We start from the raw sequence: 22,602 nt of genomic DNA, 5'->3' as shown, positions 1-22,602 counted from the left end.
AACAGTATGCTAACTCAGCAGTAATCTAAACATGGAAATAGGCACATTGCCTGTCATTGCATGACACAGAGCTGAGGATGAGGGTCAGAGCGTCCTGCTGGGGACACCCCGAGTCCCAGGAGGGTAGTAGCTGGGACCTGAGTTTTGTCTGGCGCTCGCAGTGCCTGTCCACGTGGAGGTGCTGGCGAGGGGCAGTCTCCTGTCTGCTGAGGGCTGACCCTTAACCTCTGCAGTGGGCAGTAGAGCTGCTGGGCCTCAGCACTGCTGGTGTTTGGCGCCAGGTCCTGTCTGCCCTGTCACCCAGAGTCCTGCTGAACTTCTGTTAACTACGGAACACACATCTAGGAAGCACTTGGTGGACTTTTTAAATTTTAGTTACCAGAACAGAAAAAATTGTATTCTCTTTCTGGTTGTTTCATTACTAATTCCTAACTTTCTCTTTGCTGGTTATAAGGGGCTACTTTGTAGCACACCTGTTAATTTAGGTTTCTGCAGCTTAGGTGTTCAGATTTGTGGATATTAAGTCATAGCTACAGAATTTGTCCTGATTGTTGTTACAAGTTTAAAAAGTCATTTTAGCAACAGGGAAGCTAAAGGATCTGCACTGACAGGGAAGCAGCTCTGCCCAAGTTCCCTCTGTGGTCCCAGACCACCCGAGTGGAGTGGAGCCGTGTGACTCGGAGCCCGATGCTGACGACACAGAGTGTTGTGCCTCAGGACTGCTGTCTCGAGGCTGCTGTCCCAGCTGAAATACAGCTCAGCCGGTTTGAGCAGAAGTGCGCCATGTTGTGAAATGACTGACTTAGCACTCTGTATGGTGTCTGAGAGGCCTCCTAAGTGCCCATAGCAGCCAGGGCTGAGCCCGCCCACAGCGGACACTGGAAGCTCCATCTGGGCTTCCCACACTGGAGGCAGGCACCAATACTGGATTCCCACCACTGCCTCCCGGAGTGAGCGTGAGCAGGGAGCTGGAGCCGGGAGTGGCGCCGAGACTTGAGCCCAGGTGTTCTGAAATGGGACCAAGCAAACGCCGGCACAGCCACACATTTTGAGAGAGAAATTTGTACAGTGAAAATCAGTTTTAAAGAAGGCACTCCTGGCCAGCGCCGCGGCTCACTAGGCTAATCCTCCGCCTTGCGGTGCCGGCACACCGGGTTCTAGTCCCGGTCGGGGCGCCGGATTCTGTCCCGGTTGCCCCTCTTCCAGGCCAGCTCTCTGCTGTGGCCCGGGAGTGCAGTGGAGGATGGCCCAAGTGCTTGGGCCCTGCACCCCATGGGAGACCAGGAGAAGCACCTGGCTCCTGGCTTTGGATCGGCACAGTGTCGGCTGTAGCAGCCATTTGGGGGTGAACCAACGGAAGGAAGACCTTTCTCTCTCTCACTGTCTAACTCTGGCTGTCAAATTAGAAAAAGAAAACGAAGGCACTCCTGTGCCAGTCCTCGTGAGCCCCCACCAGCAGCGTTTTTTTAAGAAGGGAAACCGCTCTTTCCGGAAGGAAAGCCTTCGGTGCGAACTTGGAATCCGAGGAGGAGGAGGCTGGAAGCCCACTTGGGCAGCCGCATGGAGACGCACAAACCGTAAGGTCGTACTCTGGAGTAGAAATTTTTTTCAAAAATTGTGTCGTCTGTAACCTGTGCTGTGAAAAGCAGGATGATGTCTGGTTCACCGTCTCCCGAGGGTGAGAGCTCGCAAAGCAAGCAGCGCTGGCCCGTGGGCTCCTGCATAGGCACAGGCGGAGGTGTGCAGTGCGCAAAGACCTGCGTTTCCCAGCCCCTGCCAAACGTCTGCCGCAGTGAGACTCCGCGGCGCGGGTGCCCGTGCACGCGTCTTAGCAGGACGCCGGGAGCCGCGCACGCGCGTCTTGGAGGCTTTGCTAGGTGAGCGCAGGCCATCACTGCAAGGCAGGGCGGTTTTGTTGTTATCAGTTCTATCTGGGTTTTATTTGTGCTTTTCTAATTAAATAGGATAAGTAGGTGCATCAGGAAGGCAACGTGACCAGCAGGAGGGGGCAGAAGTGAGCGCACCGGCCATGGGGCTCCGGGGTCACTGGTGAGGCCTCGTCCGCCTGTCCGCCTGTCCTGTCCTGTCCTCTCCTCTCTGCCCGTCCGCCTGTCCTGTCCACCTGTCTGTATCCGCCTTTGGCCCACGTGAGGTGCCACAGTGCTGTGCAGCATGGACATTGCTGTTTCTTTCCACAGGGGTGCTGAGTGGTAAGTGGATCAGGGCCTGGTGCCGCCAGCTTTTCTAGCCATATCCTGGCTATTTACTTCAGTTCTTTGGCTTCTACATAAAATTCCATGTTTGATTAATTTGTAAATTAAATTAAAAGTGAAAATTGAGGCACTAAAATAGATATATTGCTACTGAAATGTTGAATGTAGTTTCAGTATTTTAAAAACTAGCATGAAAAGCAAAATTCAGTGTGAGGGACCGTCAGGACGCTGCAGCTGGAGCCACGGCCCGGGACGCCCGCGCCCCTCGAGGACTCTGGCTGCTCCCCTGCCTCCTGGAGGCTGGGAAACACTTGGGCCTCTGCATCTACGCGGGAGACCCAGGTGGAGTTCCGGACTCATGGCTTCTCCCTGGCCTACACCCGACTGCTGTGGCCATTTGGGGAGTGAACCAGTGGATGGAAATTCTGTGTGTCTGTCATCTATCCTTGATTCTGCCTTTCAGGTTTGAAAAATCTAGTACAAGGTCTGTAGTGGTGAAGTGATGATGTCTCAGGACATAGCAATGGCTGTAAGTTCTCGCCTGAGTCCCACTGTAATCTTAGATCCACTTTTAGCAGTGCACACCGGGGCTGGCACTGTGGGGGAGTGGGTAAAGCCACTGCCTGCAGTGCTGCTATCCTGTATGGGCGCCGGTTCTGGTCCCAGCTGCTCCACTTCCAGTCCAGCTCCCTGCTAATAAACCCGGGAGAGCAGAAGATGGCCCAGATCCTTGGGCCCCTGAGCCACAGGGGAGACCCGGAAGAAGCTCCTGGATCCTGGCTCAGCCTGGCCGTTGCAGCCACTTGGGAAGTGAACCAGGGGATATCTCTTTCTGTCTCTGCCTCTCTGTCACTCTGCCTTTCAAATTAATGAATAAATCTTAAAAAAGTGTACAACATGTTTTCCAAACACACACATCTTGGTTCCTGCACCAGAATTTCTGTCGTGTCTGAGAGACGGGGTGCCCTGCCTGTTCTGCGTTTGAGGGCCTGTGCCAAGCTCTCACCCATGATTCCCGTCGGGTGGGGGTGGGCAGGGTGGTTCTGTCTGCAAGAGAGAGAGAGAATAATAGGTCTTTTTCATTTCCTGGACAGTAGGTTAGTGAGCTGCTTGCCTGGGCGAGCTTGCCGTCCTAAAGGCAGACCGGACGGGCAGGGCCAGCTCAGTCCTGCCCGCCTAACGTGGGTTCGTCCCTGTCGGTTGTGGAATTCAGACGGCCGAGGACCGCTGCACGCCTCTGCAGCGCCGTCCTGCCTGAGCTTACGCCAGGGTAGACGCCGCCATTCCAGGTAGAATCTGATCTTCGTTACTCTTTCGTGTATGTAGTTTCTGCAGTGTCAGAATTAGTATGAATGTTGAGTGGGAGTTGCAATGCCTGAGCCTCCTGTGTGTGGCTGGCACCGCCCACCAGGGCCTGCAGGCACGAGCCACCCTGGACGGCTCGGCGGGGGTGCTGGTTCCCTGTCCGGTGCTGACGGCACTACCCTAGCCAAAATGAGACAGTGAATCGCTCAAGTAACTGTTTTCTCTGCTGCACATTCAGTTGGCTTCTGGATGCTGGAGTGAAGGTAAAAGCCCAGTATCTTGGCGACTTAAATGCATGACTGTATCCTGCATTTAAACTACAGCAGCACTGGAGATCGGAACACGCTGGGACGATCCGTCAGTTCTGGGTAGAAGGCCCAGACCCCGCGTGAAGCTTTCCTCTCTGAAAAAAAAACTAGGATTAGCTAAATTTGTGCATTTAACTTAGGAACTGAAGTTTTAAAGTTTTTAACAGTAATGCAGAGTTGACAAGTTGAATGCTTATGGGGATTGCGAAGTAGAACTCCCATAATTCCCGTGTGACTCATGCCCTGTGCAGCCTGACGGGACCGAGCCTCCAGCATCTTCACCCCCCAGCGTGCGTACTGAGAACACGCGTGGCAGCCGAGGCGCCGGGCGTGGCGTGTGGTGAGGGCCGGCCCGTGTGCTCCCCACGGGGCTCACCATGCACTTGCTCATTCCTGGCGCGTTCAGTGGTTAGGACGCAGAGCCGGGACGGCACAGAGCCGAGACAGCTGCCTCACGCCTGTGGTGGTGCTGGGCGATGGCGGGAGCTTCCTTCCGCGGGGCCAGCATGTTATGCTGCCCAGCGTGTCCCTGTGAGCCGCCCACCGGGTCTCTAAGGTCAGTGCTGAGCGTTTCAGTGAGAACGGGCGTGTTTGCGACTGTGTTACAGCGGACGGCCCTGCCTGTGCTCAGCTCTTGGTTCTGTGTGGGTCCGTGAGGGGCAGGCTACAGGTGGACATTTCTCACGGCTGTGGAGCTGTGTCCTCGTCCAGCAGCACTGGCTGGTTCCTGGCACCGTCCTCCCTGAACCCAGCCTCGGCTGGGTGACAACAGACGCCCATGCGGAACCATGGGTGCAGCGGCACCGACGGCTGAGCCCCGCGGGCAGCACCGTGGCCTCTGCGTCCAGCCTGTGTCTGGCGTGCCCGGTCTCCAGCAGCAGAACCGCATCTGCGAGAGGCACGGCCAGGACGGCGGAGTCGCTTCAGGCGGATGCAGCCGTGAGGTCCAAGTGAGTCACAGGCCCGCTGCTGCCGGCTCGGCAGACACGGCCGCAGGAGCCTCTGGGACTGTGCCGAGGGAGCTGCAGTCAGGCCCCCTTCCGTCTAGGAGGACGTCGGGTTCTGTGGGCTCTCCGGCCCCACTGCGTGGGTGCTCACATGTGTGGCCCTCCTCCACGTGTGTGCTCACGTGTGGCCACTTCCATGCATGTGTTCACCTGTGTGCCCCCTCCACGTGTGCTCACGTGTGGCCACTTCCATGCATGTGTTCACCTGTGTGCCCCCTCCACGTGTGCTCACGTGTGGCCACTTCCATGCATGTGTTCACCTGTGTGGCCCTCCTCCACGTGTGCTCATGTGTGCCCCCTCCATGTGTGCTCACGTGTGTGGCCCTCCTCCACGTGTGCTCACGTGTGCCCCTCCACGTGTGCTCACGTGTGGCCACTTCCATGCATGTGTTCACCTGTGTGCCCCCTCCACGTGTGCTCACGTGTGTGGCCCTCCTCCACGTGTGCCCCTTCCATGCATGTGTTCACCTGTGTGGCCCCCTCCATGTGTGTGGCCCTCCTCCACGTGTGCTCACGTGTGCGGCTTTCTCGCAGGGTGGGACTGGAAAGCAGAGACCAGGATGCACGGGCGCTGAGGTGAGAGCTGGTGCTCTGCTCCCTCTGCCAGCAGGGGCCAGCGTGGGCATCTTCTTTAGAGCTTTGGGGTGTACGTGGAGTCTGATTGGGGACGTGGAGAGGTTGTGGCCTTGCTTGGGCCTGAGCTGGCCCCAGACAATGCCCGGGCGCTAGGACCTCCCAGCGAGCAGGTGCAGCCACTTCGCACCTGCTGTTGCTCAGCCTCGGAAATGCACTCTCTCGCCCTCTGCGCCGTTTGTGTGGATGCACCGACCGCTGACCCTGGTGGGAGCGGGAGGCGGCCTGCGCGGGCATGGGCGTGGTAAGCGGTTGCTGGCAGGCGTCCGAGGTCTGCTCAGGTGACCCCGTAGATGGAGCGAGGAACAGGATGCTTAGCGGCTTGCTTTCCGTGGCTGCTGGCGTGTCCTGTCTAGGACACAGCAGGGAGGTGCACTGGCCGCTCTGTCTGCGCGGGCAGACAGGACAGAGCCCCGGACGGATGCAGCATCCTCTTGCCGGACTTCTGCGGCTCAGCACTGCCCAGCACTGCTTCTGGAGGCGCTGGGGGTGTCGCCGTGCGTGAGCCCTGGCCTCCACCTGCAGGCGAGGGCACCCATGGCACCCTGCTGCTGCAATCTTCAGTTCCTGGAAAGTGTGAGGACCTCGTGGCTCAGGGCTCCTCGTGCTAAACGAAACCACCAGACGCTCAGCACTGGAGGGAGGACGACCCGGGGGAGGGAGCTGTGTTGCTGGAGGAGGAAAAGTGCCGGCTACCACCCAGGGGCAGGGAGCGGACGCATCCTCTGTAGCCGTGGGTTCCTGACGAGGGTCCCCTCGCACATGTGGCCACTGCGCTGCTTGTTGAGCTACGGAAGCCTGAGGTATTGACTTGTTTTCAGAGCCTGACCCTCGTGTGTCACTGCTCTCTCTAGTCTGGGTTACAGTGCAGGATGCTGTGTGGCTGTGACCCTGACCCTGACCCTCCGAGAGATGTGATGTCCCTCTCTGGTCTGGCTGTGACAGTGTGATCCTGACCCTGATCCTCCGAGAGATGTGATGTCCCTCTCTGGTCTGGCTGTGTGGCTGTGACCCTGACCCTCCGAGAGATGTGATGTCCCTCTCTGGTCTGGCTGTGACAGTGTGATCCTGACCCTGATCCTCCGAGAGATGTGATGTCCCTCTCTGGTCTGGCTGTGTGGCTGTGACCCTGACCCTGACCCTCCGAGAGATGTGATGTCCCTCTCTGGTCTGGATGTGTGGCTGTGACCCTGACCCTGACCCTCTGAGAGATGTGATGTCCCTCTCTGGTCTGGCTGTGACAGTGTGATCCTGACCCTGATCCTCCGAGAGATGTGATGTCCCTCTCTGTAATGTGATGTCCCTGATGTCTGGCTGGGGGAGGCCCTAGCATTTTCCAGATACACTTGCCGTGTTTTGAACACGAGTCTCAATACCCCTCGCTGCCTGCATAGGGCCCAGCTGCTTCTGGGTCTGGCAGCAGGTGTGTGTGGCCTCTGCTCACATGTGTGTGTGCATGTCACACTGTCACATGTGTCACACATGCCTGGCAGTAGTGCTAGACCTGTGGGCTGCGTGGGGCGAGTGGCCAGCTACTTGCTGAGGATGAGATGAGGTGACGGACCCTGGAGCTCCGGCCAGCGCATTTCCTCGGGGACCTTGGCACTGGCTGCCGGCACTGCGTCCATACTATGTGGTGTGCGTCCATTTGGTGATGGGGCGTTAGACGGACCGGGCACATTTAGAACTTCATTTTCTCAAAAGGACTTAAAGAAGCCCTGTGCTGTGGTCTGCCATCCATCTTCTCACGTGCAAGGGCCTGCAGTAGGCCGGCGCCGCGGCTCACTAGGCTAATCCTCCGCCTGCGGCGCCGGCACACTGGGTTCTAGTCTGGGTCGGGGTGCCGGATTCTGTCCCGGTTGCCCCTCTTCCAGTCCAGCTCTCTGCTGTGGCCCGGGAAGGCAGTGGAGGATGGCCCAAGTGCTTGGGCCCTGCACCTGCATGGGAGACCAGGAGAAGCACCTGGCTCCTGGCTTCGGATTGGCGCAGCGCGCTGGCTGCAACGCACCAGCCGTAGCAGCCACTTGTGGGGTGAACCAATGGAAGGAAGACCTTTTTCTCTCTCTCTCTCTAACTCTGCCTGTCAAAAAAGAAAAAGAAAAAGTCTGCAGTAACACAGTAATGGGTAAGCATGCCGTGACCCAGGCTGGTCGCCGCGGTGGTTGCTTGGGGGGTGCAGGCGGCTGTTGTCAGAGCAGGAGACTCCTCCGCCTCCAGGGCCTGGGTGCCGGGCCTGGCTGGGGACGGCCCTGGAGGGAGGCTCTCATCGCTGCGCCAGCCTCTCTCCACTTCCCGGCTTCCCCGCCCGGCCTCACCGGATGCCCAGCCAGGGGGCGCCCAGTGTTGGATGTGAACCCCTGACCGGCTGTGTAAGGAGCGCCTTCCCCCAGGCACCGGGACGGACACCGGCTGAGTTGTGCTCTGGGGGTCTCATGCTTCCTTTATGGAGAGCACACTGACGTACATCAGGAATGCAGTTATCAACGCAGAAGCAGAAGAGGTTTTATTCTGACATATAAAACAAAACACAGTTTTTTTTAAAAGAAAAAAGATAATGGGAGAAACACAGACTTGGGTAGAAAAATACACTCGAGGTGCTCCCAGCAGCTCGAAACTAAAATCCTGGCCAGCAGCACGTGGACGTCAGGGTGAGCCTCTTTGTTTCTTTAAAAAACGATTCACATTGGAAGGAGCAGCTGTGTCCCAGGTCCCTGTCAGGCGTCCAGAACCTGCAGCCCCTCAGCTAAGGATGGGAACTCATGCTGGCGAAAGCCCCGCCTGCCGGCCGCCACAGGGGTCCTGCACCACTCAGAGCCCAAGCAGGGGGCTGGGGGTCCTCGCTGAGACCTGCAGGGGCAGCTCTGGTCTTCCCTGCGCGCTCAGACCGCATCAGACACCTGTGCAGAGACCATGGTGACAGCAAAGCTACTCTGCCCGAGACAGCTTCCCAGAGGCCCAGGACAGGTTCAGTTCCCTGTGGCACGAAACCAGGATAGTCCTGCCACTGACCAGCAGGTGGCACTGCGCCACAGGGCACAGCCACAGGCAGAGCTGGCCCAGTGACCTACAAAAATATTTTTACCTGTATTTATAGCAAAGATTTATTTGGTCAAAGGTTAGTTCTCAAAGTATAAAAGTAACTTTCTCCCTGACATTTATCCAAACAGAAAACACTGTAAAAAACTTAATTTGATCAAACAGGAATGTTTAAAATCACTTAGTATGTAAATGTAAGGTCGAAGAGAAGTGACAATAAATTTAATATTTGTTAAAAATAAAGTCCCAGGTGACCTGTTAACAGTGAAAGAACAGGAGCTCCCACCGACCGCCGCTGTGCGCGCAGCCTTCTGGACACCTGTCCACGCTTCTCCCCGAGGGCAGCCCCGGGCCCTCCTCGCACTGGGACAGTGGGCGACTCGCCCCCGTGCCAGGCGAGGCCGCGTTCCTTCTCTGAAACGCCGTCCCTGGTGCCAGCTGCCCCTCGGCCACCCCGACGCCTGCAGCTGGTGGGAGCACCGGGACAGGCCGTGCCGCACCGCCCACCACCGGGGGTCTCTGTACCAGTGAAGTTGGAAACATGGATTTGACCATCTTAAAAAAGTAATTTTAAAGCTTCATCTTAAAAAAGGAACTCTGCGTCGACCTCCTCAGTCCCTGGGCAAAGATGCCAGAGCTGCACCCGGCTGGCGTGTGTGTGTGTACACGCGTGTTTGTGGTGAGTTCTGTAGGGAAATGCTATAAAAATAGTGTTGAAATAGAGTAGGAAGGTGTGAAGTATACAATTCTTCTTCTTTAAAATTGGCATAAAAAGTTAAAAACGTTTCTCCTGGCATGTCAGTCCGGTGTGGTCAGCTGGGCCTAGAGGGTGACGGCGGGCCCATGCTCCTCCACCCCGCCCTGGGGGAAGGCCAGGCTGTGGCGGGGGTCCACCTTCAGGGAGCTGAGCAGTTTGTGGATGCTCTCTCGTCCGGAGCCGCTCAGGGCCAGGTCCCGGTGCAGCCGGTGCGCCAGGCTGGTGCCGTTGGCCCGGGACAGGCTGCCCGCGGGCGGGCCCTGCGTCTTGCGGTGCGGGGGCTCCAGGGCGCCCTCGATGACGATGTCGGCCTCCTCGTCGCTCTCCATCTCGTCGGGGTGGAAGTTCTGCAGGACGTGGGCGGCCGGCAGGCCGTGGTGGCCGGTGGCGCTGTCCGAGGACTGGCCGGAGCTGCCGGACGCTCGGCTGCCGCGGACGACGTTGTTCCTCTGGTTGGCGGGCTTGACGGTGACGATGAGGTTGTGGCTGTTGGCGATCATCATGTCCGTGACCTGGTCCAGCGTCTTCCCGGCCACCTCGATGCCGTTCACCTCCAGCACCTCGTCGTTCACGGCCAGCAGCCCCGTGCTCTCGGCGAGGCCCCCGGGCACCATGCGGGAGATGAAGATGCCCGGAACCTTCTCCAGCCCGTGCGGCGTCACGCGCACGCTGGCCCCGTCCCGGATGTAGAAGCCCAGCGGCTTCTCGCAGCCGTGCCTGTACAGCCGCACCCTGCGGTGCGTCTCGGGCAGGATGTCCACGTCGATGACGGAGGACACCGGGCGGAAGTCGTGGGGCGAGCCGATGCGCAGCTGCGCCCGCCGCCGGCCCTCGTCCCGCAGCGACACCAGCACCTTCTTCTTCCTGGGCAGCGAGCCGGGCCCGAAGCTGTCGTGCTCCGCCTCCTCTGAAACAGGAGAGGGGCGGTGAGAGGCCGAAGGGCAGCAGACGCGCTCCCGCCCGCCTCCCCAGCACCCGCGTCTGTGCTGGACCTCACGGGCTCCGGAGCCCGGTCCCCCGCGCCCGGCAAGCTGACCAACCGTGACCCAGGCTCGGACAGCACTCACCGGGCAGGCACAGAGGCCACGTTCAAAGCTCTCTGTGGAGCCTGCAAACGGACCCCAAAGGGAAGTGCCTGGCAGCTACAGAGGTCGAGGGTCAGGCCCAGGGGGGTGCACACCTGAGCAGCTTCCAGGGCCGGGAGGCGGGGCCTGCGGGCTCACAGCTCCGCCCCCCACGGGAGCCTGGCAATGGACCTCTTGTCCTTTCTTTCTCACACAGACAGGGGCTCTAAATCAATCACTCATAAAGACGTTTCCTGTTCCTTCCTGGGCGAGCAGTCACACATGGGGCTCGCAGGTCACGGCACGGAGGGTGAGTGCCCGGCAGGAACGGCCGTCGGCTCTGCCCGGCCGCCGGGGGTGCGCCGCCTCACCCTAAAGGGGCTCTGCAGAATCAAACCTGCATCGCCCAAGTCAGCTTCCCAAAGGCTGAGGGGCGGGGGGAGCACACAGGTGGTGATTGGAGCATCTTCTCACGGCAGAAACACATCTGCTGGTGCAGCCGCAGCCTCTGCCTGTGAGGCCGGCGTTCAGCGGCCGCGGACGACCAAGTGCGAGGGCTCCTGCCCTCCACGCGGGAGACACAGACAGGGCTCTGGGCTCCAGGCCAGCGCTGGCCGTTGGGCCATCTGGGGAGTGAACCAGCAGATGCAACCTCCTTGTCTCTTCCTCTCTGCCTTTCAAATTAATGTCATTAAAAACATTTGTGAACTTATTTCACTTTTAGATTACACCTCTTTTGCCTTTGATGTAGGGGGCCCCACAAGCCCCCTCCTGGACACTGGACTATGGGTCCAGGGTGTCAGCTGCACGTATGGGGCCAATTCCTCTGCTTCACCCATTAAAGCGTGGCCAGGGCACCCATGAGGCAGCCCCACGTCAACAGCCCTCATTTATGTGGCTGCAAAAGACCGAAGACCACAGATGAATAAAAATTAAGCCTCAGGCCGTGTCGGTGGACAGGAGAGGGCAGCGAGGCCTCCCTGGGCCAGTTTCCCCCGAAGGTGTAAAATGTCCCCTGACCCCTACCTCCTGACAGCACACAGGAGCCCTGAACCCGGGCGACCAGCCTGAACCCAGGCCTCGGTCATTTTGGGAGCCCCACTGTGACTTCTGGGACGGTGAGCCCAGGCTGACAGCTCTGGAAAGGGCGGTGCAGGCAAACCCCCCCCCACCCCGGAGACAGCCTGGAGCCTGTCCCTCCCCACACACCTGCTCAGGGACTGACAGCCGAGGCACACTCACTCGGGCCACACGGAAACAGCAGCATTGGGAAGGACTTCAGAAGGTGGCAGCTGCAGTGTCCGCCTGGCTGCCCCAATCCAGCCCATTCTCCGCGTCCACATCTGGACACGGGGCAGGTGGGCCGTGCTTGTGTTTTGGAAACAGGTCTCCACCCTGGGCCAGCACCACCAGACGCAGCAGGTGCTTCCTGGGCCGTGTGGGGGATGTGGTCCCTGTCCCGAGTCAGCACGGGGCCAGGGTGAGGAAGGCCATCTTCCAGTCCATTACAAGAGCCGTTCAACACTTTGTCACAAACACACGGGAAGTGTTGGATGCTGAGGTCAGCACACTGAGGTGGGCTGAGAGGGCTGTGAGATGTTTCAGGTGAGGGGGCGGGTACAGTGGAGTTGGGAGAGGCACGGGCTTGCTCCCTGGTGGCCGAGGGGATTAATATCGGATGGCTCTCGGGCAGAAGGTGCAGGCCAAGTGGCAGCTCCTTTGGGAATGCGGGAGGTGGCCTAGGACCTAGGACCCGAGGCTCTTCTCAGCCAGCAGGAGCAGGTGCCCCTGTGATGGGAGAGGTAGAAGCTGATGGGAGACCCTGGGAGTTCCCCGTCCTGTTCCTGAAAGGGGCTTCCTTATGTAAAAAGTAACAACAAAAACACCTGATGGTTTTCCACAGGGCACCCCCAACAAAGCTGCCTGGGGTCTGCGCTTGTCACCTGGAAGCCCTGAGACCCGGGGTGGGAGCAGGACCTCCCCAGGGCGGGTGGTGCTGGCCAGCTCCTCGGGGCCCCACGCCCGGTCCCAGGTGAGGGTGGCAAGGGCAGCCACCCCCTTCCCACACTGACTGGGACTGCAGAGCTGGCCCGTCTTCAGGTCTAGTGACCAGGTGCTCCTTCCAGGGCCAGAGTCCCTGCTGCCCTGCAGGCTGCACTCCCAGCCGCCCAGCCTCATGCTGGGCTTCCTGCTGTCCCACTGCACAGGGCAGGCGTGTGGGCTGGGCGTGGCGTGGAGAGGTGCAGGAGGGGAGTTACGAGTTTACAAACTACGCTCTGCACAGACGAGACTTCTGTTTCCAGGAAGATGGAAGGTAGATCTCTTGCAAGCCCGCAGACAACGCAGCAGGAGAGAGGCAGAGACAGCCCCAGGACAACTCCATGGGAGCCCTGTGTTTCTGCCTCGTCATCCCCGACTTGGAGCTGACGAAGCCGGCACCCTGAACGCACAGGGCTCTCTCAAACGCCAAGACGAGAACGGGGTGGCCAGAGAGGCCAGGGGACACGGAGGCAGGGGCTGCGCCCAGAGCCTGGCTGGGGCTGGGGCCAGGACGCCCACCCTCGGGGTCAGAGCTGCTGGGCCCTCATGGCACCAGCACTGGCAACGCTCAGTAGTGCCTGTGCCTGCTCACACACCGACAGCTGCTGTCCTGAGCCTGCGTCCAGCGTCCAGCGTCCGCGCGTAAGGCCTTCATGGACTACAAGACCCAAAGATGACAAAGACCTCATCTGAACCCCTCATAGGCTGCCTGCACTGTACAAATGAAGTGCAGCTTTTCAATTTTTAATTTAATAAAGCTGGGAATTGGCGAGCTAACACCATCTGGGCCTGTAAACACACGTGTTTCTTCACTGGACACAGCAGCCACACGGCTACGGCCACAGCACCACTCCTGTCACTGGACACAGCAGCCACACGGCTACGGCCACAGCACCACACCCATCACTGGACACAGCAGCCACACGGCCACAGTACCACACCTGTCACTGGACATAGCAGCCACACGGCCACAGTACCACACCTGTCACTGGACATAGCAGGCACATGCCCGAGGTCACAGCACCATGCCTGTCACTGGACACAGCAGGCACATGCCCGAGGTCACAGCACCACACCTGTCACTGGACACAGCAGCCACACGGCCACAGCACCACGCCTGTCACTGGACACAGCAGGCACACGGCCACGGCCACAGTACCACACCCATCACTGGACACAGCAGCCACACGGCCACAGTACCACACCCATCACTGGACACAGCAGCCACACGGCCACAGCACCACTCCTGTCACTGGACATAGCAGGCACATGCCCGAGGTCACAGCACCACGCCTGTCACTGGACACAGCAGGCACGTGCCCGAGGTCACAGCACCACGTCTGTCACTGGACACAGCAGACACGTGCCCGAGGCCACAGCACCACGCCTGTCACTCACTGGTTCTCCTCCCAGCCATGTTCCACATGAAACCCAGGCCTGAGGCAGGGCAGCCTGACTGGGGGTTCCAGATGCCCCACTGCTGAATGACCACTGTGCATGGGGCCAATCCTCATCTTGTGGAAAGTTCTGGAATTAGATCTTAAATTGCTCTTAAAAAGTTATTTATTTATTCAAGAGGCAGAGAAAGAGAGCGCTTCCATCTGCTGGCTTACTCCCCAGATGCCCACAGAGCCAGGGCTGAGTTAGCCCAAAGGCGGGAGCCAGGAACTCAATCCAGGTCCACACGTGGGCGGCAGGGACCCAATCACACAACCACTGCCTCCCAGGGTGCACATGAGCGGGAAGCTGGAATCAGGAGCCAGAGCCGGGACTTGAACCCGAGCACGAACTCCCTGCAGCGAAAGTCCAGGGAGGCAGGGCTGGCAGGAGGGCCAGCGACCCTGTGCAGGGCCAGGGAGGTGGGGGCCGCCAACTCGCTAGAGCCGATCTTGCCTCCAAGTCAGAAACCAGCCCTCACCTGCACACTACAGAAGCTACAACATGTTTTGTTGTTCAAAATGCTATTAATTTCACCCAGAAAGCAAGCAGCAAGAGGAGGCAGTTTGCAAGTCCTCGGGCCTTGCAATTTTGGTTTCAACACTTTTCCTTGAACAACTCGCTGAGTCAGACACCAACTTTGAATATTAAGATGGTCAACCTGTTTGAATTACGGTGAAATATTCCAGCTGCACCAGATGAACGTCAGGGCCCGAGCCTGGGGCCATGCCCGCCTGCCCCTCCCCCCACGGCGAGGCCGCCAAGGGCAGTCATATCACAGCCTGCGTTTGGCCACGGCAGCACCGCTGTCCACTCTGGGAGACCACTGCTCGCCAGGCGGGGCACAGTGCGTTTCCTGTCTCCAGTTTTCTGCCACCTGTCCACCCCAGGGACCTGAGGTAGGGGCCTGTCCTCCCTCCCCTCGGCCTCCCGGGCTGCAGAGTGCGTGGGCTCACAGGCGCCCACTCCCGGGCCTCCCCTCGCAGGAGCTGCCTCCTTGCAGCCCAGGAAAACGCGTGCAGTTGGAGAGCCCGTGGAGGTGTCACTCATGCTTCAACCCAGTCACTGGGGGACCGCCATGAGGCCCCTGGGAAGAGGACGCAGTGGACGCAGTGGGTGGACCTGAGCTTGTCTGTGCCACGGCCGACTCTTCTTTGGGAACCCTGAAACGGCAAACACTACGACCCAGGGTCCCAAGCCTCTGCCCCTTGCTGTGCTGGCCAGACCCTGACCGACTCGGACCCCTCTGGCCCTGCCCTGGGTGCAGGCTCCTGTGGTTTGTCTGTGGCTCCGAGGGAATTCGCCAGACCTCGGGGTGCGGGAGAATCAGCGCTCTCCGTGGGCCCAGCGGCCTGAGCACGACGAATCAGCGCAGACTCTTCCATCAGGAACACGGAGGTGGGACCTGCTGGAGCTGCCCGGGAGCATGGTGTCACAGGTGAGCACACGTGTGCAGGGCCACCCAGGCTGGGGGGAACAGCACGGCGGGGGCCGGAGGCGGGTGGGGAGCTCTGGTCTGGGGTGCGGCGTGAACCGAACTCTGGAAAGAGGGTGAGCCACAGGCCGCACCCTGACCGCCCTCTGCCCAGCACCCGGAGCTCGGCGCGAGTGCGGCGTCCGTTATCCCGCTGTCCCCCGAGGCGGGGACGCGGCCTCTGCCCCAGACGCCCTCCTTTCAACAGCCGCCAGCACATGTGGACCTGATTAGGCAAAAATTCCAAACCAGCTTAAAAATAAAGTTTGTTCTGAAGAATGCCCCATTCCTAAAATTCCAACTCTGGTTCCAAGATACCTTCTCACAGGAGCGACATTCACAGCTTCTGTCCCAGGCAGTGTGTTAGGGCTCACGTCTGCACAAAGCAAACCGTTTGGAAGGTCACATTTTTAGACAAAAGTCTAAAAAAAGCCTGTTTAGTGCAAATCAAATTTCATTTTCTTCTCCCAGTGTCATGCCCTGACCCTGCCAGAGGCCCGCCCTAGTCCTCACACGGGGAAGACTCCATCCTGCGGGCTCAAGCTGGAGATTCACTCAGAAGCCTCGCTGCTGGAGCACTCGCCGTGGGTTGACACCGTCGCCATCTGCGCGTGGCCTCTTTCAGACTCCAGAGCCAGGCTGTCCTCCGGGGCAGCTACCGGATGCTGGGGCGGGCAGCTGCTCGTGTCTGTGCACACAGGTCAGGGAGGCCTCCCACCAGGCCTGGATAAGCTCAGAATGTGCACCAGGGTCCCCTTCAGACCCCTGGCCTGCAGCACGGCTACCGATGGCAAGTCCAGAGCCGGTGCCTCACTGCGGCCAACGGCGAGCGCCCCCAGGCCCAGGGCCGAGGCCCTGCTGTGTCCAGGCAGCAGCCACTCAGTGCAGAATCTCTTCCACTGCCTGGGCCCCTGGCCCGGGGTCCCTCTGCACCAGAGAGAGACCCAGAGCAGCCACTAGCTGTACTGGGGGATACGCCAGGGGTGCGGCACTGCCTGGGGCCCAGTGCTGGCCTGGGCAACATGGGCACACCAGGGGCTGCCGGCTGCTCCCCAGGCCTCTTCCTGCACACCACGACCCTGAGCCCCAGGCAGCACCAGCGGGTGCAGAGGCGTGTGGGCCGGCCCGTCGCGGGAGAAAGGCGCTCGCTGGTAGTTCAGTGAGACTCACTGTGGAGTCCACGTGAAAGAACACAGATTATGCCGGAAGATCATCTGTGGCCGCTGGTGTTGCCTGGAGCAACTGGTGTGCGTGAGAGAGGCACTCAGAGCCAAGCCCCGGCGCCAGGTACACGGTGCCAAGGGCACTGTCCTATAACCAGGAGGCCGCCATGCCCTGTGCTGCCCACACCTCCTGCACTTGCGGTCCACCCAGGGAGCCTGCACAGCCCACAGGAGTCCCAGCTCTGCTTCCTTCCCTACAGCCAGCCCCTGGACTCCAACGCCCAGCGCCCACTGCGGCCAGCCCCTGGGCTCCAACGCCCAGCGCCCACTGCGGCCAGCCCCTGGGCTCCAACGCCCAGCGCCCACTGCGGCCAGCCCCTGGCCCCCAACACCCAGCGCCCACTGCAGACAGCCCCTGGACTCCAACGCCCAGCGCCCACTGCAGCCAGCCCCTGGCCCCCAACACCCAGTGCCCACTGCAGACAGCCCACGGCCCCCAATGCCAGTGGCCGCTGTGGCCAGCCCCTGGCCCCCGACGCCCAGCACCTGCTGCGGTTGGCCTGCGGCTCCTGATGCCAGGCGCCCACGGTGGCTGGCCTGCAGCTCCTGACGAAACACTTGTCCAGAGCCAGGGGCACTCACACTGCTTGGAAGATGTGTCACCGTTTGTCTAAGAATTACCAACAAAATGGCGAGAACCATTTAGTTTTAACTGCAGACTACTCCTCTCTCTAGTCAGCTGAGATAGGCAGCAGCCCACTCTGCTCACCGTGAGTTGCACACCACACAGACCTGGGCCAGCGGCAGTCATGGCTGCACTCAGCCCACTTCCCAGACATCCGCGGCAGGCGCTCAGGCCCTTGGAAATGCAGGTGTCCCCAGCAATGCCTCCAGAGGGGCCAGGAGGGCCAGGGACTGAGCTGGAGGAGCCCCCTCCTGCCCAACAGAAACCGGGGCTGGACAACGGGGCCTCAAGCCTGAGATACAGGGGGCACAGGTGGGCTGCAGGTGAGCCCAGAGCCATGAGGCTAAGACTGGCAGGCTCCAGGGGGGAGGGGGTGGACAGGGCTCCACCTGCGAGAGAGGAGAGAAGGGGCAGGCAGCCGGGCAGAGGGCACGGCCCTGGCTGACCCCCCGTCAATCTCCAGCACCTCTCAAGCGCTCACCTTGCCCATAAGCTGATGGATGTCGGCGGAGCACATCTGCCCACAGCCTCCGAGGGGCCCTGCATCGTGTCCACAGGGGACACTGCCCGTGTCCAGAGCTGTCACTGGGCTGCTGGGGCCTCCATGGGTCCCGGGCAGGCGGCTTGCCTCGAGGAAACGCCCTCGTCAGGACCACGCTGTGCGTCCATGGGCGCTCCAGGCTTGCAGCGCCGTCACAGACCATTCCCACCTGATGGACGTGGCACAGTGCAGGCAAGTACTCAGACACAGCGCAGTCAGCAGAGCCGCCTCGGCCCCGGCGGGCGCCCGCTGGTGTCCACCTCCGTGTCCCTCGCTCAGCGCCTGCGACCTCAGCCCGCAGTCCCGAGTCCCTCTGAGCTGACTCATCTCACAACGTGAAGGGGGTGAGGGCTCGACCTGAGAGCAAGCCTGAACTTCCAGACCAGAGCAGCTGCTCGCTGAGTCGACGCAGGCACGGATTTACAGTTGAGAGCTTCTAACTGGGAAGCCTTCCTGGGGCCCGGGGGAGCTCACAGCAGGTGCTCCTGCCCTCGGGAGGCCCAGGCCCGGCACACAAGCCGGTGAAGAACCAGCAGGGGCTCCCGCAGGAGTTGAGAACTCGAGGACAGAGAAGTGCCCTGGGCTCTGCCCCAGAAGGGTGGACACAGGGTCTGCTCAGAGGGTCGCAGCTTCTCCGGACTCAATCCTGCTTCGTGCCTCCTCCCGTCCCTTCTGGCCAGCAACTTCCCTGTACCTCCGAGCCATGGGGGCAGTCAGGGTAGACCCTAAGGCCAGGCCGGAGCAGCCGGTGCCCCAGCCCCTCCCACATCTCCTCACAAAGACTGCTCGTGCCCCCAGGACCACGCACTTCTGGGGGTGCTTTCCAGTGAGATGGGGTGGGACAGCCAGACCCAGTTTCTCTGCTGTCCCACCCAGGAAACACACACCCCAGTGAGACATGTCCATTTGCCAGCCGCTGGGTGGGGCGAGGCGAGGCGAGGTGCTCTCCACCCGGTCAGCACCATGAGCAACACCAGTCAGCCTTCACCCTGGACACAGGACACTACAGAGCTGGCCCTGGACAACACGCCCGCTGGGCAGCAAGCTTCCTACGTGGCCTCGGCTGCTCTGCACGTCTCTGACTCGAGAACAGCCACATGTCCTCCAAGAGACCAGGGAAAAAAGATTTTGGTGTCTGCAAATCAGATCTGAACTGAGCCCAGAGACTCACTCAAGATGGCAGCGTGGCCACCGCAGGCCACAGGCGGCCCTCAGCTTCCTGAAGACCGTGATGGAGCCTTGCCCGGTGCCCAGTACAGTGCAGGTGCTGTGTCACACCCTCAAAACCTTGCACATGGCCAGGCAGGCTCAGGGGCCCCTGGGGTGATGCCGAGGGGAAGGGACACAGATGGGTCACTCAGGTCTGCCGGGCGCCCTTGGCCACTTCCCCAGGCTCGGGGCCTGTCTACCACTGCTTCAAACTCGGGCCGTCTTCCTCCCCACGACCACGCAGAGGAAGCCCATGCTCAGGGCTGACCAGAGTGGCCACAGCCGGCTGGCGCTGCCCACGCGGGGCTCCCCACCCCAGCTCCTCTCAGCAGCTGCCGCGTTTAGAGAACTCTGCGCCACACACACCTGGCGCCCACCCTGTGGGCCGACAGGGCTGCCCCGAGGGTTCTCAGTGAGCGTCACAGAGCACCCAGATGTTTCCCAGGAACCTCTGCTCTCAGGTGCTCCGGTGGCTGTGAACGCACTGCATGGGGTCGCCTGAATTCCTGTAACCCCCCCCCCCCCGGGGGGGCGAACTGGCTTTGCTTTCTGACGTGAGAGAGGGATGAGGTGGCCCACCCTGGGCACTGCCCTGAGCAGACTGAAAGTGCCCAGGACTGCATGTCCCCTCTCAACCACAGAAACAGAGTGCATGGGTGTTGGTTTTAACTTGCAGTTCCAGGGACGATCTTGTGTGTCTGCATGCTGGATTCAGCAACTGCTCACAGCTATTCAGAGCCTGCAAACACTGGCCCATGCACCAGGTGGCTCTGGCCCCTCTGAGACACCCCTGCCACCCGCCCAGCCAGCTTCACCTGCTGCCAGGCAGCCCAGAGCAGAGCAGACGGTGGCCTTGGGCTCCGTATCCGCTTCTCTCACCACCGCCCAGCAGGGGGAGCCCCAGACAGAGGCCTCGGCTGATGCTGGGGCTGGGGTGACTGTGGGCATCCCTCAGGGGCATGTATGGGGCTGAGTCTGCAGGCGTGCACCTTAGGGTCACTGGGTTGGAGGGGTGCGCTGGGAGTTCCCTATGCCACTGGGGCTGCCCTGGAAGGTCATTCTCCCCAGAGGTTGGTTATTTGAGCCACGCCAAGCCCAGCTTCACTCCGCTTCCTGGCTTGCCCGCTATCATTGCTGGACGCCAGGCCCATGGGGCTGCCCATCTTGGCCAAGAGCCTCCCTGTGAGCTGGAATGAACCTCCTTCCTGAACAAGTGGCTCCTCGGATATTTTAAAGTGACCAGGGCTCAGAGCAGCTGGGAACCCCTGTCCCGAGGCACTCATCCTAGGGCAGCCCCTCCCCCGAGGCTGCGGGCGGGGACGACGCCGTCCCACTCCTGGGCCTGACTCTCCTGGCGCCCGAGGCTCCTGTCCTCAGGCCACTCACTCTTGCTGACTTTCCTTTCCCAACCTTGCAGCCTCACGAGGGTGGCGGGAGGGCAGGAACAGGCCTGGGATGAGCCCTGGGCCTGCAGGCGCACAGGCACACGGCTCCTGGCGCACGTGGTCCAGAGAGGCAGGCGGCAGCAGAGGGAGAGCTCGTCCCCAGGTGTCGGGGCAGCACGGCCCACCGCCCCCACCCCCAGCCTGCCTCGCGGCGTCCCTGTCCCCACGAAGGAGCAGTACAGAAGGTTCCCAGGTCACAAACCCAAGCCAGAGCAAGGTTTCTTCTCGAAAGACACACATGCCAACATTTAGACATCTGCCACGTTGCTGAAAATGCCACCTGGGAGGAGGCTCCAGCAGCTTCTGCTCACTCTGCCTCCTCAATCCCCAACCCACACAGGCCTCAGAACGAGGCAAGAATCGGTATGGAAGCACAGCCGAGGGCATGACCTTGGCACCACCAAGACTCTGCCCCTAGGGGTTGCCGGGCACTGCCTGGGATGTGCACGGAGCCGCTCTGCCGCCCAGCTCAGCTGTTTTTTTTTTTTTTTTTTTTTTTTAAGATTTATCTTATTTCTTTGAAAGAGTTGCAGAGAGAGAGAAGGAGGAGAGGGGGGGAGGGGGAGAGAGAAAGAGAGAGGGAGAGAGAGAGAGAGAGGGAGAGAGGTCTTCCATCCACTGGCTCACTCCCCAATTGGCCACAACGGCCAGAGGTGTGCCAATCCAAAGCCAGGAGCCAGGAGCTTCCTCCGGTCTCACAAGTGGGTGCAGGGGCCCAAGGAATTGGGCCATCTTCTACTGCTTTCCCAGGCTACAGCAGAGAGCTGGATTGGAAGTGGAGCAGCCGGGACTTGATCTGGCGCCCACGTGGGATGCCGGCACTGCAGGCGTTAGCTTTAACCGCTACACCACAGCTCTAGCCCCCTCAGCCCTGGTTTTTCTGTGATTTTAGGGCTGTGCTCTCTGATGCTTGATCTGCCCCTCCCTTGAAGAGCAACACAGGCTGGTGTCACCCCCAAGTCACAGTTCCCTTCTTAACATGAATGACAAGCCTGTCGGCCTTGCTGAGCTCTGGCTTAAGGCTCAGTGAGGAGCATTTGTCTCCAAGAAGGGGCTAAATAGGACCTAAATGTCCAGCTTCAAAGTCAAGAAGGGAGTTTAGGGGCCGGTGTTGTGGCTAGAAGGTTGAAGTCACCATCTGCAGTGCCAGCATCCCACATGAGTGCTGTTCATGTCCTGGCTCCTCCAGGGAGTACAGAGGTAGAAGATGGGGAAGTAGAAGATGGTCCAAGTCCTTGGGTCCCTGCACCCATGTGGGAGACGCAGAAAATCTCCTGGCTCCTGGCTTCAGCCTGGCCCAGCCCCAGCCATTGCAGTCATTTGGGGAGTGAACCAGCAGACAGAAGATCTCTTTTTCTCTCCCTCTCTCTGTAATTCTGACTTTCAAATAAATAATTTTTTTAAAAAGGGGGTTTAGGCAGCATTTTTAAAAAAACACTAATTTGTCTACTTGAAAGTCAGAGTTACAAAGAGAGAGGAGAGGCAGAGCAAGAGAATCTTCCATCCACTGGTTCACTCCCCAGTTGGCTGCAACAGCTGGAGCTGAGCCGATCTGAAGCCAGGGGCCAGAAGCTTCCTCCAGGTCCCAAGGACTTGGGCCATCTTCTACTGCTTTCCCAGGCTACAGCAGAGAGCTGGATCGGAAGTGGAGCAGCCGGGACTGGAACCAGTGACCACATGGGATGCCGGCAGTGCGGGAGTGCCTCTACCTGCTACGCCATAGCGCCAGCCCCTAGGCAGCATTTAAGATATGAGAACAGAGCAAGAGCAGGGCAGTGACTCCACTGTGGGTTCTGCAGTGGCTCAGCTCCAACAGCAGAGACCCTGTGGCTCGTGGTGCTGAAAACATTAGGGCAGGGCAGGCTTCAGGCACGGTTGACCAGCACCTCAGCCTGCAAGGCGTCCACTCAGCCTGACTCCCTCACTCCAGGAGCCTCAGGTCATGTGGCTGTGTCCCCTGGAGCCAGCCAACATCTCCACTGTCTGTTCTAACCTGGCGTTTCGGCCACAGGGGGCCACTCTTGGAGCCGGGGGTGGACTTTGTCTCAGGGCCCCCAGGCAAGGCGAGATGCCCGTGGGTTGTTCCTGGAGGTGTGCACACTTCATTCCCCTGCTGTGCCCACGGGTGCCCGCTGCAGGCTCTGTGAGGGGACTTGGGTGTTGTCCAGGGCACTGCAGAGCCATCCGCCTCCCTCTCCAAGACTGACAGTGCCCATGTTAGTGGTGGGGTCCCTGGGTGCATTCTGAGGAGGGAGGGCACCAGTGGTAGTGGCAGCCCCCGAGGT

At 60.2% G+C, this 22,602-nt stretch overlaps 1 protein-coding gene across 1 annotated transcript in view; it reads right to left on the bottom strand.

Annotated features, from left to right (window-relative positions):
- Positions 1-7,943: 7,943 nt before the first annotated feature.
- Positions 7,944-22,602, bottom strand: part of PARD6G (par-6 family cell polarity regulator gamma) — a 78,376-nt gene continuing 63,717 nt past the window's right edge. Inside the window, exon 3 of the mRNA XM_070050042.1 lies at positions 7,944-10,166. Within this exon, the coding sequence (XP_069906143.1) occupies positions 9,325-10,166 (842 nt within the window). The 3' untranslated portion in view covers positions 7,944-9,324. The remainder of the gene's footprint in view (positions 10,167-22,602) is intronic.

Source organism: Oryctolagus cuniculus, chromosome 10 (genome assembly GCF_964237555.1).
Source record: "Oryctolagus cuniculus chromosome 10, mOryCun1.1, whole genome shotgun sequence".
Lineage (NCBI taxonomy): Eukaryota > Metazoa > Chordata > Mammalia > Lagomorpha > Leporidae > Oryctolagus > Oryctolagus cuniculus.
The sequence above is the reverse complement of the archived record's forward strand: the minus strand, read 5'-3'. Positions and strand labels throughout refer to the sequence as shown.